Source organism: Battus philenor, unplaced genomic scaffold (assembly GCF_028537555.1).
Source record: "Battus philenor isolate CCGP_79_NKW_IND1 unplaced genomic scaffold, ilBatPhil1.0.hap1 SCAF_28, whole genome shotgun sequence".
Classification (NCBI taxonomy): domain Eukaryota; kingdom Metazoa; phylum Arthropoda; class Insecta; order Lepidoptera; family Papilionidae; genus Battus; species Battus philenor.
The window spans coordinates 876,387-896,001 of record NW_027181691.1 but is presented as its reverse complement, the minus strand read 5'-3'; the positions used below and the strand labels follow the sequence as shown (position 1 = coordinate 896,001).

The 19,615-nt window shown below is 36.9% G+C and overlaps 1 protein-coding gene across 2 annotated transcripts in view; it reads left to right on the top strand.

Annotated features, from left to right (window-relative positions):
• LOC137925866 (uncharacterized) overlaps window positions 1-19,615 on the top strand; it is a 34,002-nt gene that overhangs the window by 12,834 nt on the left and 1,553 nt on the right. Inside the window, exons 2-9 of one of the 2 annotated variants that reach the window (XM_068769335.1) lie at window positions 8,604-8,660; window positions 10,681-11,127; window positions 11,700-11,939; window positions 13,924-13,995; window positions 14,859-15,099; window positions 17,164-17,316; window positions 18,256-18,447; window positions 19,100-19,296. In XM_068769335.1, coding sequence (XP_068625436.1) covers window positions 8,610-8,660; window positions 10,681-11,127; window positions 11,700-11,939; window positions 13,924-13,995; window positions 14,859-15,099; window positions 17,164-17,316; window positions 18,256-18,447; window positions 19,100-19,296 — 1,593 coding nt within the window. In that variant the 5' untranslated portion in view covers window positions 8,604-8,609. The remainder of the gene's footprint in view (window positions 1-8,603; window positions 8,661-10,680; window positions 11,128-11,699; window positions 11,940-13,923; window positions 13,996-14,858; window positions 15,100-17,163; window positions 17,317-18,255; window positions 18,448-19,099; window positions 19,297-19,615) is intronic. The other variant, XM_068769336.1, reaches the window with a different exon arrangement.

The following is a 19,615-nucleotide window of genomic DNA, read 5'->3' as shown; positions in this document are numbered from 1 at the left end:
GACTTTTTATTTCTAATAATTTATTCATATTTTTTATTATTATCGTTCTTCTCTTTCATGTATCATATTATCTGTCGTACTGTTTCTTTCATTCTACAATTTTTCCAGTCTTTCTCTTTCATTCCATTAGCCATACATCCATCCTCAACCACTACATTCTAGGTTTCCTTACTATTTTATTTTGCAAAATTACATTTATTGTTCAAACATTTAATACACATTTTCTATATAATTATCATATTATATTATACTGTTTATTGCACTATTTTTGGTACTACTTAATTTATTTTATTTCTATATTTTAGTATTTGCTTTACTTTTTTATACATATTCAAGTCTATTTGATCCTTGAAGACCTTGGATTATTTCTAGAAGGTAGTAAATAAATTAATAAAAGGTAATAGAAGTCGGTGATAATTGAAAGAATAAAAACAGACTAGGAGGAACAGTGAAAGATATGAATGGTAAAGAAGGAATAAAAGATAAAGTGACAGATAAAAGAAGAACAAATTATAGATGTAAAGAAGAATGTAAGAAGAGAGAAAATAAATAAAAAACGAATGTGAATAAATTAGCAAAACTGTCTGTGTGGACCAAAGACAGAGGTTGTGTGAGAGGTCCCCAATGGCGGGGACCGTAAAAAAATAAAGTTGTAACTTCAAGGTACCCTTGACACGGTAACTGCAGCAGTGTTTGCAGGCGAGTTTCACCTAGTTCATTATGGGGGTCATACAGACCCTAAGAGACCTTTTTTTATTGCGACGTAAGGTCATATTTGCTCAAAGACATTGTTTTTAATAAATATAAACTTAAATAAATGGAATTGTCATCTCTTTCTGACTAAAAGTAACACAAACCTATTTAATAATATACTTGTAAATTTAGATATAAAACTAAGAAAAGAAAGGAACTTTATATATGTGTACACACAGACCCATGAATGATTTAACTTTGTAAGCGGCATTATCGCTTATCCACCACGAACCGGGTTAAGCTGTAAATGTGTTAGCATTATTAGCGATATGCCCCATTTGCTGCCACTTCATAGGTGATATTCAAGTTACGTCCGTGACCTTAGTTCTTTTGCAGATCTCATTCTGATTTGATCACCCAGCAAGGTTCCATGCACAGTCTTCTCTATTGTTCTCTGATTAACCTTGAGCCTTTATATAAGGCTATATACGATTCTTGATGAAATCTTAATAATATTGTAATTTATTCTGAACGATAAAATCGAAGATAACATTTAATACAAAATACTATTTCACGTTCAATGTTTTAATACAATGTATTATCGCAAACTCGTTTGTGGGGCATATGTTCCTAATTTTAAATTACTTGTAAAAAATTTACTATTCAAGTGCAAGGTTTTTTTATCATTTCTAATTTTTATCGCTAGTGGTTTTTTTTACAATATTTTTTTGGTTTTACTAAACGTGGACAGTTGGGTGTTTTTTTCTTTCGGCTGCGAGTCACGACAGCGTTTTATCATCAAGTGCAAGGTTGAATTGAAAGTTACATTAGTCATGGCATATAAATTCGATAAATAATTATTTAAACCAATTTTCTTGTATGCGGTATTAATCCTGAAAATATTATCAAATATTTGTTTTAAATGCTCCTTGAAAACTAAATGTATTATATATATAAATTATGAATGTAAATACAGTGAGTTTTAAAATAATTTTACTTCATGTAATAACGGTTCTTCAAGCTTATATTCGAAGGACACAGTAATCAAACGATATTAAACCTTGTGCTTTTATTAAGCGTAATAGGATGTTAGTTGACGCGCCTAAAACAATAAAGTTCACTTTAGATCGCGGCTACCTCCCCTAATTTCTGCTTGATTTTAAAAATAAAAGTATTTTTAAGTGCGCAGAGGCCCACATGTTCGTACTAATAAAGCTCGGCCCTTTTGAGTCGACCTCTTCAGAGTTGTGTATGTTAGCGTCTGTCAACGTTTGGTTGTGGTCCAAGTGAAAAGAGACGGCGAGATGTAAAGATTATTTTTTATCAAACTGATTTATGTTTGAATAACTAGTCAAATGATGTGTTTTTAAATATACCAGGAAGTAAAAAATACAATTAATAACATAAACACAATATGTTTAAAATTACTGTTTAGAATTGTGATTTGTTTTAAATTTAAAAACTCATTTGTTTTCAATGTATGGTATACACTATCTAAAGATAAATGGTTTCAAAAATAATAAATAACGTAATGATAATATAGTAAGAGAAGAGAGAGAGAGAGAGAGGGTGTAAGAGAGAGAGAGAGAGTTTTTAAAATTCGTATTACTACATATTAAAATCAATTATTGTTTACTATATGTCCCTGTTGGCTTATTACTGCCAGAAGTCATTGGACTGTCAAATTACAATAGAAAAAAATAAATTATTATGACTAGTTTCAGAGAGATCACTTTACAAAGTTTGATTCGATTCGCAATGTAGCTCTAAAGATGTAGGAGTCTTTACAGCTTTTTCATTAATAATCAATCACCCTATATGTCGGGCAAAGTTTGTATAGTTTTGTTGATCTAATAGTCGACTAACAAAGTAACAATGTATTGAAAGATTGTTACCGTTCTGTGGTTAACCCTTCTTTGCATGATTTTTACTATTTTTTTAAAATAAATCAGGGTGATGTAATTAATGCTCTAGATTAAAGGAAAAATATTAAAAAAAATCCTAGTGTGAATAAAAATATGTATTATGTAAAAAACAATATGATGGAAATTTACATCATCATGCAGTTTCACATATTTAGCCCGGTACTAAATAAATAAAAAAAGTTGTTTACTTAGTCTTCTTTTTTTTTAGTGATAATTCAAAAAACAATAATTATTTTATTTAAGCACCAATTGACGCCACATTTATTACACGAAATTGTAGAATAGCCTTTACATTTGGGAAATTTGCACCGGGGTGACCCACCTACTTTTGGTCAATGTTCAGCACCATCTTTTCTTATGTCTTTTGGAGGTGGTGGAGCTGGAGAACCTTTTCTTTTTTTGATTGTAATTCTTCTTCTAGTACACTGGTACCAGGACGCCCTCTTTTAGCTGCTTTGGTGGTTCCTTTGTTGCATAGCACAAAAGACAATTCATTTCGGAATTGGCTCATTGTAAGCAGATTCTTTTTAGGTTCATCACTTTCTTGAGCATTTTTTTTAAACAATCCAAGAGTTTATAATAGCAAGATCAAATAGATGAAAAATATACGCAAATACCACTTTTTAGACCCCATTTTTATATGATTTCTGCCCAAAAAGCTATCCATGAGATCTACTTCTCCCATATGTTTATTGTATTCTTGGACAATAAACGGACAAGTTATATCACCAGTATGATCTTGTGCTAGGAAATTTGATTACTGGCATGTATAGTAATATACCAAAGAACTTATACAAATTACATATTCTGTAAATGATATAGATGAACTGGGATTACTCTGTTTTTTATATAAATTTGTCTCCTTTAGTAATGTTTTGATAAAATCTTCAGTGATAAAACGGTGAAAACATTGCTATGGAGTTTCTAGGTGTGATAGACCACCTGAAGCAGCAGAACTCCTCAAGAAAGTAACTTTATCTGTGTCACACACCAGATTCCTTTTTTTCCAAATCAAGTTTCTTTTGTCAAATGGAAAACTGGATGAAGACTGCAAATTAGATGAATTTGATGTGTGAGAGGGTTCTTGATCGTCTAGTTTTACAAGAAGAGGTTCAACGTCAGCAGTTTCATCCACATCGTCATCATCATTCTCCTCCTGCAACACTTATAATTTCATCAACATCGTGGTTTTCATCATCGGAATCTTGGTCATTAAGGCCATCTTCTGAGAGCCAACCGCTTTATAACTTACAAAGATAATCTGCAATATCTCTTTCATTCAAGTTTCCCCAAAAAACAACATAAAATAAACATTTACAAAAAATTTTTTCCATACATTACAAGTGAAGTTACTGCATAGTGATGTAAATTTCTATCACAACGTTTTGAGAAATTCATTTATAGTGTTTTGATATAAATTGTACATAAAATAACAAATACATGAAAACAAACCTTTTTTCCACTCATTTTCATTTTTTATTGTATTTTATATCTCCGTTTATTTCCATAAAACAATTTAAAATCTCGCTCCTTTCTTCCAGTCTCAACAAACAGCAGAATAACAAGTTCTAGGTCTGGTAATTCACAATGACCTTTGCTATTTTTCGACAACCGCGTTTTGTTGTACGCAATAGTCGCTTAAAAAGTTGCGGGCAACAACAAATTTACGTTACAAGGGTTTTGAGTATCTTTTTTTGTTGACAAAATGTTATGATGGAAATTTCCATCACCATGCAAAGAAGGGTTAAAGTAGCAGTTCCCTCTGCTTTTTACCATTGGTGTGTCGTTATTTTTAACCATAAGACTTATTAATGTTTGTATTTTTTCAAAAAATATATTTTCATGTGTTTATAAAAGATGTGCCTACCCTACAATAATCAAATTTTAACAATTATATAAGTTTAGTCGCGGAGACATGTGTATCAAAAAGTAAGGGTAAATCGTCATTTAAAACTCACAGGCGTTAATAATGCGCGTAACTTTTTTCCTAGGTAAAAAAAGGATCAATATTTAGCCACTTCCACACATGCAGTGGTAGTCGTGCAACAAAGTGCACCGCCCGCCAGCCCGCTGATAAATGCACGTGCGCCAAACAATGCGAATCACACAACTGCCACCGTTAAACCACTCAACACGTGTTTCACCCCTCCCTGATTCCATTAAATATTTTTTTCCTAGATTGATATGATTGTCTATAATATTTGTCAAGCGTTCATTTTGAAGGATGTTTTGTATCTAAAACGCATTGTCTTGAAAGGTTGATATACTGCATTGGTTATTTGCGACTTTTTTTTTAACCAAAAACTCATATCGTTCTCCAACCACCGTATTCGCCTGATTTCGCTTCATACGACTTCTGGATATTCAGCAAAGTCAAAAGACAAATGTGAGGACGTTTTGACAAGATTGAGGAGATAAAAACTGAATCGAAGATCTCTGAAGGATATGCCAGAAAAAAAAACTGTTACTGTTTCCAGGACTAAAAAAATCGTTGGCAAAAGTGCGTTTTATCTGACGGGGATTACTTTGAAGGTGATGAAATTTATTTGGAAGAATAAAAAAAAATACATTTTATGATTATTATATAATTAACTATATTTTTTTTATCCATTTCGCTTGGTTGGTATATTACATTTAATCATCATCATATGACATCCACTGATGAACATATATCTCTCCGATACGTTTACAATAAGACTGGTTGGATGCGTCTTGTATCCAGAGTCTAGAGAAATTAACAAGGTTGTTTTACCACCTTGAAGGCGGAGGTTCTTCGTTGATCTTGCTATTACGTGGTCCACTCTAAAACCTTAAGGCTCTAGCTATTATATGATGAGTAAGAAAGGGACTAATATATAGCTACTTCCGCTATGCAGCAGTAGTCGTGCAATGAAGTGCACGTGCAGTGCAGTTAATTCACTTCGAGGGTATAGTAGACTACTGCTACATAGTGGAAGTAGCTATATATTAGTCCCTTTTTTACTTAGGATGGACTTTTGCAAAGTAGCGCCTGAATCGATTAGATATTATATGATGACACTGCACCATCACTCTAAGCTATGGTTGATAGGGTTCGAATTTATTTAAAAAGTTTATTAAAAAAATGTCTTTAAAAGCCGTTGCCCAGTTCATTACGGTTAATGATACTCTCATAAATTAATGATAAAGCTAGTCACGAATTAATGATTTGTACCACACGTCGCGTGCGTGTAGTTGTGTAGGCGAGGTTGTTCACCCCGCGTCTATCTATTGCTAACCGCGCCCATAGACCTGTGCGACTTTTAGACAGGACAAGAAAACCGGGGAATACACGACGTGATATTATGTTGGTGTAATAAAAGCAATAGACTACCCATGGGGCGTGCATATTGGCTCAGATGACCAGGTCTTCATCAATCATTCCTGGAAGTCTTTTGAAGAAAAGCCTGCAATATTGATATCAAATAATATCTGTTGAAAGTACAACGGAATTTCTATGTGATATTGAAAAAAAATGAGAAAATCCTCCGAGGCAAATGAATTGGCACACGGGAGTGGCTGTCTGGTATTGGTCTGTGTAACATTACTCCTGAGGATGCCCCGTGGAGGGGTGAAACACGTGTGGAGTAGATTAATGGTAATAGTTGTGTTTAGCATTGTTTACCGCACGCGCATTTATCAGCGGTCAGGCGGGCGGTGCACTTTATTGCACGACTACTGTTGCATAGCGGAAGTAGCTATACATTAGTCACTTTCTTAGTTAGGATGGACTTTCGAGAGGTAACGTCTGATTCTATTACATTGTTAAACTCGTGTCGATTCCACTTTCGAATTGCTTCTTAATGATCAAAATGCCACTTTGTGGGCCGTGGACCCCACACTGGGAAACATTAATCTAGACTTAAAATGAAACGTGAAATGTTTTCGTGCAGTTTTTTTTTTGTGGGTTTCTTAATTATTTTATTTTGATTTAATACTCTTTACTGTACGCGCTGGATAATATATACATAGTTGCATAATAGTAAAGGAAAACGTGCAACGGGCGGTCTTATCACACGAGGCAATTGACTTCAGACATAGTATGAATACATTAGAGGGATAAATAACGGGTAGTTAACGTGTACATATAGACAAAACGTATATACATATGTATATAGCATACATTAAATAAAATGTACCTAGCCACCTTAGAGTAAGAAGATGATGGAAGAAAGGCGAGGAATGAAAGAAGGTATAAAAGAGCAAAACTAAAGATATTGTGAAGGACAAAAGTAAAGAATGGAAGATATTGTGACGCGTGAAAGAGTGATAAATAAAGAAAACACTTAAAAAATGATTGAACAATAAAGTTCCTGATCCCAAAAAGTTAGGAGTACGAGAGGCCCCCAATAGCGGGGGCCATATAAAAAAAATAGCATACATTAATAATGTATACTTATAATGAATATAATGCAGTACATGAAAATTTTAATAAAATACAAAATGTAGTAGACGAAGTCGTCGGTAAAAAGGAATTGTAGGTAGGATGTTGTGTATCTTGGATTTTTTCTTGGCCCCCGTTATTGGGGACTTCCCCGCACCACGTTTAAGGGCGGGGAATTACAGATATTTTAGGTTAAATATTTTTTTCATTCTTAACATTTATTTTTTCTTTTATATGTCTCTTGATCTTTTATATTTCTATCTTTTTCACTCTTTTATTTTTAAGTGTATCTTGTTTTTTTTTTTTTTGTGTATCTTGGGTTACCGAGACATAAGCATCTAGTGAAACAAGAGTAGTTGCAAAAACTGATCACCGTGTTTCCCAAAGTAAGGCCCACTGGTGGGCAATTTGATTTTTAAACGGAAAAATGGTCTCGATACGAGTTTAGCTCTAACGCTTTAGACGATTTGAATGTAATGTTAAATTTTGTTGCTAAATTTTACGTACTATAGGGGTATATAAGAATTTTAGAAAGGCTAATATCATGATACAAAAAGGTTAGGAAACACTGGACTACATGGTTATTGCAAAAAGTTTACAATAAACAAATGCGAGGTAGTTACAAAAGGTATTTGGAACCAGTTCATCACAAGGTTTTGTTAGACTGCGAAGGGTGATGGTTACACGCATTAACAGCTGTTAGGTATTACGTAAGGTTTTGTAAGGCTTTGTGGTTCGTATTCATCGCTTATAAATACTGTATGCGTATTAATTTTCTGCGATCCCTAAATACCGCACAAAAAATGTTTTACGTGTGTAACCTTTTGAACACTTCTAAAAATATGAAGGTCTATAGACAGAGTTGTAATGCCAAGATGTAAAGTAACGTGATCGTCCAGTTTTTTTCTCTTCCGGAATGTACAACTTTAGAAACGCCCGCACCGTTCCCGCTGTCGAACGACCTCGAAAACCGCCTTAGACATTAAAAAGTAATAAGTAAAAAATGCAAAAAAAAAAATCTAAAACGAAACAGCCGCAAAAACTGCTCTGATATTCAGTTTTTATGTCGAAACTCAGTTCTGACGGTGTGAATGACTTTGAAATATCTCTGATTTCTGCGTCGAATTTTGACGAAAATTTTGAGTTTTTTTTTAATCTCTGTGATATTGTATTTATAATATTAGGATGACCGGAAAGTAATGTCGTTTCTGTCGAAATATTTTACATAAAAATCGATTGATTTTTACCGCTCCGACATTTATTTGTATACTAGACGGCACACTATGTGACGTTTGGTCATCCGTGCAACAGAGATAATGCACTATAAAGCCGAAAATAGCCGATTGTTCATTTCCAAAAGTCGATGTGCAATATTTGTCGACTGTAGGCGTATACAGCATTTGAAATAATTATATCTGTACGGTAATAAATTAATAAAACAAGATAATATTTTGATTAATCTAATTAGCGATATAATAAGACAAAGTTTTTGTACTTTTTTATTTAAGAAAGTGTGTATTGTATACGTATAAGTATTGAAGCAATCAATCTTTGAAATAATTTAGAATATTAATCCTTTGCAGGTGAATATGAGTCATATGGTGACGCGGAAGGGGCCGGTCGGAGACGATAAGGAGAAGGTGAGGTTTTATTATCATTGACGCGTCATTGTCTGCGTGAACAGAATCATCACCTCCATGTCAAACGATTGATGATCACAGCAAGCCATAGACCTCCCTGGTGATCGATACTTACGTAGCAGTGTTACTTGTACATGATAAATGTTAAAAGGTTGTTAAAAAGAAAAGTAAATGTTCACCAAAATATTAGCTTATCATCATCAGCGGCAGGATGTTCACCGCATATATTGTACATACGATAAGTACGTAATACGTATAGAAGTGAGTCAATATAGCCAGCGAATATATATTCAGAGGCACGATCTCTTGTAGCTATAAACACTCCCAATTGTAATTATCGGAAACACAACGCAATATGACACACGTCGTGTACAGATGACTAAGCAAACGTGTAACATCTTAGACCTTAATATCAGGCGAAATATAGGTTAAATGTTTCACCTACAAAGGATAATAAATACATTTAAAAAACTTTCAAGTTATACGGTTTTTTATATCCATATTGTGGTGGTTGTGAAAAAATATGTACCTAGGCCGCCATATTGGAACGGCGTCCATCTTGAATTTTAAATTTTGACATAATCATCGTGTTTTACTAGTGTAGCCCTTTCATTTGATACCCATATTGAGGGGGTTAAGGAAAAATATGTAATCCGCCATTTTGTATCGGCGGCCATCTTAGATTTATAATGTTATTGATTTTATTATATTGTATTGTCATCTAAATTAAACGTGTGTACCAAATTTCAGATCAATCTGACAACGGGAAGGTGCTTAAATTTCAATTTCTAATTTTGACCCAAATAAAAAAACAAATAAATTCCATACGGGTCGAACTAAATAAAACCGTTTAAAAAACTCGAATTAAAAATCCAGGAATAATGACATCCATAATGACTGATTCTAAGTCACAGTTTAACTTAATCTATTAATACGTAGTAAACTTGATTTAGTTTATTATGTATACTTTGTTTATTTAGTGAAACATAAAAGAAATATACACGGGAACCTGGATTTTTGTGGTCTTTTATTTCTGATGTGGTATAAAAATTAAATAAAACCAGGAACATGGGACTAAATTATCAATAAAAAAAAATGTAGGTAGGATCTTGTATATCTTGTACTAAGGCAAGTGTATAGTGAAGCAACATTCGTCGCTGAAATTGATCGAGTGAGGTAGTGAATGATTTGAGAAAAGTATTTTAAACCAGTTTACCACGAAAAAGTGCGTATTTTCAGACTGCAAAAAAAATGGTAGGTTTTAGCAATTAGTTTGGTAATGATAGATATTGTTAATACTTTTTGTGTTGCGAATTAGAGTAATAGAAGCTCGTGAAGTTTTTTATTTTGTGATTTTTTATGAGGACACTATTCACCGCAAAAAAACAGGTTTTAGTGTACCATATTTTTATGATAGAACCGTAGGTAGGTTCGATATGATTAGCTATTGCGTGAAATTAAAGTGTTTTTTGAAAAATAGCCCTTATTGAGTTTATAATTAAGCTGTTATTTCTAATGATAAAGTACCGACTTGTAACACAGTAATAATTACCACGGAAGGGTACAGTTTATTTTATGTATACCGCCAAAAAATAAAAATTTTTGTAATTATATTTAAAATTGCAAGCAGTGGTTTATTATCTAGTAAGTTTTTTATTTAGATACCTAGGTGCTCAAATTGGAATATACAACTGACTATAGTTTTCCTTTTTATAAAGTTGTTTTTTATTAAAATATATGGTTTGAATAAAAATATATGGTTCTTTATATAAATAAACACAGACATTTATGACTGATTTTTATATGTTATAATTACAAAATATTATTCTTTTCGAAAGCTATGAGTAAGATCCGTTGATTTTTGTTGACCCTTTTTTGAGAAGGAAAGGGTCGTTTTATTTCATTCGGTAATTTTAATTACATTACTTTTCTTTTCTTGCGTTCTTCTTTATCAAGTAAGTGTTATGTTCGGACAATATAACAAAATTATAATTAACTGTAACACCTTCTATGTTCACAGCGTCAAACTGACAGTCCAGTTAAAGAAATGAAGAAGAAGTTAGCAGCGAACGCGGAGAAGGAAAAGCTGGCGGCAGAGAAGACGGTTGATAAAGCAACCGCGGACAAACAGAACGAGAAGACCGCGGAAAAAGTTGCTGAAAAGAAAGATAAATCTACAGACAAATCAGAAAAGTCTGTAGATAAGAAAGATAAAGCTGCTGAGAAGAAAGACAAAACCGCTGAAAAAAAGGAAAAGAGTTCAGATAAGAGTGTAGAGAAGAAAGATAAAACATCTGATAAAACTGTTGAGAATCAGGCTGATAAAAAAGATAGGACTGTCGAGAAGAACATAGAAAAACCAGCAGAAAAGGTTGCACCCACAGAAAAGAAGGAGAAAGCTGTGGAAAAAAAGGAGGCAGCGGAGAAGTCGAAGGACGAAGGTACAAGCACAGAGAAGAATGAAAAGGTAAATTAGTTTTTTTTTCCTTGCTATGTGACATTTCCATTTATGACCTTAGATTGCTTTTCGTTGAGGTCAGTTGTACACATTTTTTCCGTGAAATGCTACGGTTAATTGTTCGTAAGATGATGGTGGTTGATGGTGGAGATGATGTAGGTGTTGTCAGCATCATCTTTTTTACATAAATGGTGACGAAATTTTACGGCGCCACCGTCGCATAAGCCGTGACTGCACTTCACGTTCAGTCTTTTTATTTGATATCTGTACCCTAAGGAAACCTGCCTTGGACATCAGGTCTAAAAATGTAGATTTTATTGTCTGTGTTAAATATAAAGGGATATTTTCCTTCAAAGGCATGACAATGCTATAATTATCACAACGTGTATACCTACGGGTAATTCATTCTGTGACCTTTAGATAGATAGAGGTTGATCTTTAACAATCAACGGCTAAGACTACGTCCAGGCGTTGCCCAGGTAGGCCTCCCACAAAGCCTGAGCATCGCTGCCCTTTTGGAGAGAAAATAGAGCCGCCACACTTTCTTATTTCCAAACTAATCAAGGCTTATCATGTTACAGAAGGAAAATGTAGAAGAGAAAGTGCGAAAACCCGACACGACCAAGCAGAATGGAGAGGCGACGCGCACACAGAACGGCGAGGAAGTCACCAACGGCGGGGCAAGTGGCTCCGACGACGAGGAGTTAGTCATTGTGGAGCAGGAGAACGACGAGATGTTCCCCGAGCTCACCTACGACGATAATTCGGACGTGGACGGCTTTGACGACGCTCCGAGTCGCAGCCTCACTCGCCGCTCGCAGGTAACCGACTTATCCTTCTCTTGTGGTTTTGCGGGGGGAGGGGGTTTTATTACTGTCCCTGCCCTGTGGGGGGAGGACAAGGCTATGAAGGATATTTACCCACCAAAATCTTTTAGGGGTGCCATGACTTTTGCTGGTTACTGTTTTGTCTCTGTGTTGCATTTTGTAGCTTAAAGGATCATGAAAAAGAATTTTATCATGTTTGTGGGAAAAGGTCTATATATATTCAAATTTTAAATTTTCTTCTGGTAGAATTCCGGTAACTCTGCAATCTCTTCATTTCTCTTTCTGTGCTCCGATGATGTGAATATTTTTTCTAAAATAAATTAATAGGTAAAATGACAGATAGAGCATGACAGTAGATTTTATTTTGTTACTAAATGTTTTATTGAAACTTACAAGTAGAAATAAAAAAATGATATTCAATAATATAGTTAAAAATATGTTATATTTTTAATAATATTTAGGATTTACGATACAATCTTAATACGTCGAAGAAGAAAATTCATATAATAGTAGCTATGCTCGCGACTTCGTTTATGTGGAATTAAACATATAATATTTGGTTTTTAATTTATATATATTATAATTAATGTTACATTTTATCATTAATTTTATAACAGTAAATTGATGACAGAAATTCGACAAAATAAATTCAATTTAAAAAAAGTATAATCTTGCCGCGCTAATAAAATTGGCCAATGTGGAGTATAATATTTCAAAAATACATATACATACTCAAGCAACATTAGACTGAACTTAGAATAAGTATAGGTCAAGTTTCTAATAAATCTAGTCAATAGAATACAATTAAATATTGTCTCAATTTAAAAAAGGCGGGTCGCATAAACATGTTTAACGGGCCGCGTGTTGGTTATCCCTGATCTACGTCATACGTCGTCATCACTGTGACATTGACATTTGGCGCCATTTGTAAAAATTAAGGCGCGTTCATATTATGACATTACTTTTGTGCAACCTTTTATAATCTTGTGATTATATATAGACCTTTTTTCTAATATGAAATCAACGTGGTGGCGATATAAGAGATTTTATTTCCCTTAGTTTATTTTTGGTTTTGGTTCCTTTGCACTATTGTTTGTTCACACCGTGTCATTTAGTATCATAGAAATCCGCGTGCTACTGGAGGTAGAATATATAATGTATATGTTTGTTATATTACATTGTTGATTCGGGTATATATATTAAAAATGATTTTTGTAGGGTAAACACAAACTTGTCCAAACATGTCATATTATAAAGGAATATTCCTGAGGATTTACAAAAGAAACTGTCTTTAAACAATCAAAACGTTGGAAAGAAGAAAAAATTGTTATGGATATCTATATATTTGCTGATAATAGGTAGATAGAGAAAGAAATAGTACATGTAAGTAGTACATAAACTAGAATTATACATATCTAAGAACAAAACCCTTACTAATTATTAAAAATTTAAAATTATAATTATTGAGAATAGATAGAAATTTTGTGAGTTGCTAATTGAACTGTCATAGAGCTTATATCTCTTAAGACACTGTCATGCACTTATTTAAATATAGTAAAGCAATACTGTGTTGTTTTGAAAATGCTGTGCATTATTAAAGACAAGTGGCAATACTAAGCAAGGTCCCCTTATGGGGGCCCTAGAAACTAGTCACACTATGAAGCGTCCGCCTAAGCGATATAAGAGCTGAGCAGCCGTTCCCGTTGTAATAGTACGTAGTGGCCCAAGCTGAGGTTCCCCGAGAAGCCTTCGAGGTTTGCTACCTTGAATCAGTTCTTAGAAATGTAAAAAAACATTGCTAGGTGAAGTATTATAATCTATTTAAATTGGTAATCATACCTCCAGTAGCGTTGGACTCCACACCATTTATATATCCATGTCGTTATGTTTCTATATACTAACAAAAGGTGTTTCATTTGTGGCGTGCGTTGTGGTACTAACCAAAAGCCCTAACCGGCCGGTGATGTTTCGTGCAAAGGTGAAGGTGACACGCACGCCCGAGACGCCGCGCCCCGCCTCCGACAAGCAGGCGGACAAGGAAACGGACGACGTAAGTCGCAAACACTCACGCACACATATACTCACGCATGCGCGCACATACACACTCTAAAAAACGCGCGCGCGCGCCCTCACACGCAACGCGCTCTCTCTATCTCTCTCACACACACATACACATACGCACACACAAAAAAAAAACACGCACACACACGCACACGCACGCACACACACGCACGCACACACACGCCCATACCCTTCTCACTTAAGCACACGCACACATCCGTTCTCACTCACACACGCACCCATCCCTTCTAACTCAACACAAGCATTTAATGGAATCAGGCGTTACTTCGCGGAAGTCCATCCCAAGTAAGAGAAGGACCAATATTTAGCCACTTCCGCACATGCAGTGGTAGTCGTGCAACGAAATGCACCGCCCGCCAGCCCGCCGACAAATGCGCATGCGGCAAACAATGCGAATCACACAACCGCCACCACCAAATCACCCAACACGCGTTTCACCCCTCCACGGGGCATCTTCAGGAGCTATGTTACACCGATTAGTGCCAAGCACAGAGTGAGCTCAGTCCGTCGCCGCTTGTTATTTATATGCTACAATATGCACTAATCGGTCCTTTTCCTACTCAACACAAGCACTCGCACACACGTGATTTGCGTACCCATCTAAGTTATATTCGTGAACCCATAAAGGACCCATATATACATTCCTATGTATCCACACATCCACACATTATATATATGACTTATAATACTTTTGTAAACCCACTTAGAAGTGGCTTTCACCCATCATACTCGACCATAAGCAACCTATAATCTAAATAAAACTAAATCTGTTCCTTTATTCACATCCTAGACCTTGTTGCTCAGCTCTCAAATTCATTTTGTATATTCCAGTCCAAGGAGCCGAAACTCCTGAAACTGAAAGAGGATCTAAGCGACCGCAGACTCCGTTCCGCCGGCTCGCCGAAACCGACAGAGAAGAAACAGGAGAAGGACTCTCCAAAGAAGTCTGATCAGAAAAAGATAGACACTATCCCCGAGGTGAAACAGCCAGAAACAGAAGAGAAACAAGGGAAAGTACAAGAAAAGGAAACAGTGGAGATGGAAGTGGTAATTGAAGCAGATAATAGTGAAGGTGAGCATTTGTTTTGTGATTTTATCATTACAGATAAAACAAATTGTAATACATTCTGTATTGCAGATATAATATATTCAGGATAGGAATATAATGACATAGCTTGACCGTTCTACTAGACCAACTAGATCGGTGTCAATCAACATGGTGCCCACACCACACAAGAGGGCAATTTGATTGTTAAGGAGGGTAATTCTGGAATGGATTTGACACAAGTTTAACCATTTCACTTCAATATTAAAATTATGTAGGGCAGGTCAAGTGGGGCATAAATAAAGTCGTGTTCACAGTGACCAGTTGAAGTAATATTTTCAAAAAAATTATTTCTTTTATATTTCTATATACTATCACTTGTAAAAATGACAAACTAATGTAGTTTTAGATAGAATGAAATCATTATGTTGGGAGGTTATTTTTACTTTAGATTCTATCAACCCATGCTGTATTCCTTTGTTGATGTACATATATATATATATATATGGCTGGCGGGGCGGTGCACTTTGTTGCACGACTACCACTGCATGTGCGGAAGTGGCTAAATATTGGTCCCTTTCTTACTTAGGATGGAAGTCCAAGGCAAGGTAACGCCTGATTCCATTAAATATTGAAGGTATTTTGGTTAAATTTAACCGCTACAGAGGTGATATGATAGTATCTGTAACTAGATTACATATAAGTTCTTATTGACTCCAGCGATAAGGACATACTTGAGATCTTAGGTTGCGGGTTCGATTAGTGACCTAGTCTTATATTATGGGAACCGGAAAGTAAAGTCGTTTCTGTGGACATATTTTTCAGAAAATCCGATTGATTTGTTACCGCTCCGGCATTGATTTGTATACTAGATGGCAAAAGGTTGTTGATGACGAAGGTATATATATATTTGATTACAAATAAAAACTTGTTAAAAATGTAGTAGTGTGAATTTAATTATAAAAAGCAACATTACTTTCCAGTCCCCCTAATATAATTCACACTTTGTGCATTAATTATATGGAAATGCCACTGCTCATAAGTTTCCTGAGAATGGAAACCAGCGTCCTCTGTGTACCATAATACCACACTGCAATAGTCAACCCTCTGTAAACAGTGGTGATTATGGTATATCCTCCCATAGATAGCTTTAGCGGAAGCCTATGCTTTGCATTGGGTGTCTATGAGCTGAAACCACGAGTGTGATGTAAAGTGTACAGCACTGACTGTTCCATATGGAACACTTATATTTATCAATGTTTCTGTACATCATCATTATTTACGTATAAATGTTAAAAATAGTAAAAGAAATTATAAGTTAGTTATTGGATGTTCATAAGCTGTTATGGAAACAGTCGCCGTCAAAGAATAATGTATACTCTCTTTTCTTGAAATTTCAAAATCTTTGATACCTTTGAATCTCAAAAAGAAATTGTAAATAGTGGAGCAGTGTGCAGGTGTAGGTAAAAAAGTATCTAGGAGGAGTACAGACGATTGGTTAGGAGAGTAAAGGAGTGTAGGAATAGAGAGGAGTACAAAGAGATAAGTAGAAGTAAAGAGGACTGAGTAGGAGAATAAATGATAGTGTAAGAGTGCATAGAAGTACATAGGAGAGTGGATATGAGAGTCAAGATGTGTATCGGAATAGGAAGAATTACGGTAGGAGTGGGTAAGAGAATGAGAAGCAGTGCGAAGGGGGGAGTGAAGAAATTGGCAAGTATGGAGGAGTGAGTAAGATAGTAAAGTGTAGAAGTGGGGGTACATTCTCCTGTAAGGATGGGTGTGTGGACATGGAAAGGAGTGTAGAGGAAGATGAAAGGAATAGGAAAGAGAGTGTGGATGTAGGTGGTTAAGTGTCCGTAATTTCCACTACAGAACCTGTAGGGTCTTAGGATCGTTGTGAAGATCGTAGGATGACTGCCCATAAGGTAGATGGAGTAGTTGGTTGAGGCCGTTAAAAGACTGGACGCAGGCCTCTTCCAACTGGTCCTTTTGAAAGCCTATGTCCAGCGGTGGGCATTCTGAGGCTGGAATGATGTGGAGGAGTGGGGGCAGACCGACGATATGTGTAGTGTGATACTTACCGCGCAGAGTGCGAGGCGACGCGACGGGACACGAAGTTCTCGCGTTCCCGCGTCAAGGTGTCCCCGTACCGTCGCAGCGCGCGCCTCGCAGACACCGCCCCCGCAGCCGCCGCGCTGTCCAACACGACCCTCGCCAGCTCCACGCTCGCCAACTATACTGGTAATATACTTTTATTTACACATACGTAACCCTTCAGCAACGACCAATCATGTAGACCCCTTCTCGGGGCGATAAATATCTTCTTAAACAAGCAAAAAAAAACATCATCTGAACCACAGACCAAGGGCACTGAAACTACAAGGCTTTTTCAGCCCCCCTAGACAGCTTTGACCCCGCCGCTACGCATTATGGTCATGTTGTTTCAATTCTAAAAGTTCATATAGCTTAACAAATAGCAAGATTAATAAATGCTGTGGATTAGTGATGGTCTACTATAATCTACCGCAATGGCCATCACTTTCTAGTAACTATGCTTGAAGCGATCGACCACGAGCCGATACAGGCGGTGTCGGTAGCCTCCCCCTCCCCCCTAGGGGGACCGACAACATAGTTAATGTCGCGGGAGGGGGCAATCTTTGGGGGTGGCTTTTGTCTTGAACTGGGCGTCCATCAGCTAAAAAATAAGCTTAAAGGGTACCTGAAGGGCTACAACTTGGACCCTTATATACTCCATCAGATTCTGAATCGGCCAAACTCTGCTAGAAATGGGCCTTCCTCAAAGATTTCCAAAAAGACCGGTTAGAAGTGGTCTGCATTCAGCATCTCTGACGATTTTAGAGTCGTCTCTCCACCTTGTGGGTGCCCTTGCCATTCCATGATCATCACTCCAAAACCCATACATCATTTTATATAACATGTTTGCAATTATTAGATCATGATATATATCTTGCTGTATATTCCTTTGATTTTTTTTTATTTGGCCCTCGCTATTGGGAGCCTCTCGTACCCCTGTTTTGTTTGGGACAGGGACTTTATTTACAAATATTTTTTTCAGGGTTTTATCTTTATTCTACACTCACTTTCATTCTTCTCAATTTCTTTTATTCTTTCCTTTTATCCTTCACAATATCTTGTATTCCTTTGATTTGGACTGTGCAGGCAACAACACAACTATGGAGATGGACATAACAGAGTCTTCGATACTTTCGGAGGATCCGTCGTCGCTGGAGGACAGCTACCTGAGCGGACTCCGCAGCATCCGCGGCCGCCGCTCCTACAAGCCGCTCAAGCAGATGACGCTGCGCAACATCGCCGTCAACAGTAGCATGCACTCTGTCACCAGCCTTAGCGGTAACTTGGTTCTACTTTTATTAACTTATTTACACCATCTGTGCACTTGGTTTCAATATGGTCCGGTAGATGGCGCCACAGCAAACAATTATCACCGCGCGTATTATAATACTTGGGGTTTTGGTTCAAGTAATAGTTCAAGAATTCTTCAAGGCCTTCTTCCACCCAAATCCCCTCACAGAAAGTGCTTCTCATTCTCCCCCCTCCCACCTTCCCCAAGATCACTAAGAGGCGTCCTCAAGACTTCCTCGTCGTTCCTATTCCAGTGTTTCCACAATCAAGGCACTACACCACACATGCTGCAGGGACTCATGACACCGTCTGCCCGTTCCCGGTGACTTCCCGCGAGTTTTGACGTTGGTTCACCTAGTGGCAGACCTAATTACGCGGTGTGTCTTAGCTCGTGGTCGTCATTCGAGGACCTTTCGTCCACAACGGCCCTCGGCTGCACGAGCTATGTTGCCCCGCCTACTGCCACTTCAGGCCCACTACCCTCTCCATTGCTATATATCTGTATCTAGATGTTGCGCCATAGCATAAGTGGAAGTTGAAGATTGAACCATCAGGAAATATCTGTAGTATGTACACACGTACATACATTAATAACAGTCTCCTAACAATTTATTATGATTAATATATAAATGTATTGCAGCACGCGAATCCGGTGCTCGCCCCACAGGAACAGTGGTGGGACGCAAGCGGCGTCCTGATGCGGTACCGCGCGACGGCGAGCCGGTTGAAGCCGAAGCACCCGAAGGCGACGCTCCCAAACGTCCGCGCCTGCTTGACAGACTAGCGCGCCCCTTCCGTACGCACTCCACGCCGCTACCAGCTCGCCGTGCTGCCGAGGTACATTATCACACACTCAGACCCTTGGTACAGCTAACACATCTTCTCTTTCACCACCATTATCATCATAGCTGATAGACGCCCACACCATATTCTCTGGATTTCCCCGCAAGATCGAATCAGAAATGAGGAGATCCGTAGACGAACTAAAATAACCGACATAATATAGCAAATTGGCGAGTAGACGTGGCAATAGGTAAACCAGCAGTGTGCGTAAGGCATGACAGCTGGGGTCCTAAAGTTCTGTAGAGACCACAGACCGGCGGACCATATAACTTCTCGAGTAAAGATATTTTGAATTTGAACTTCCTGAATGCTG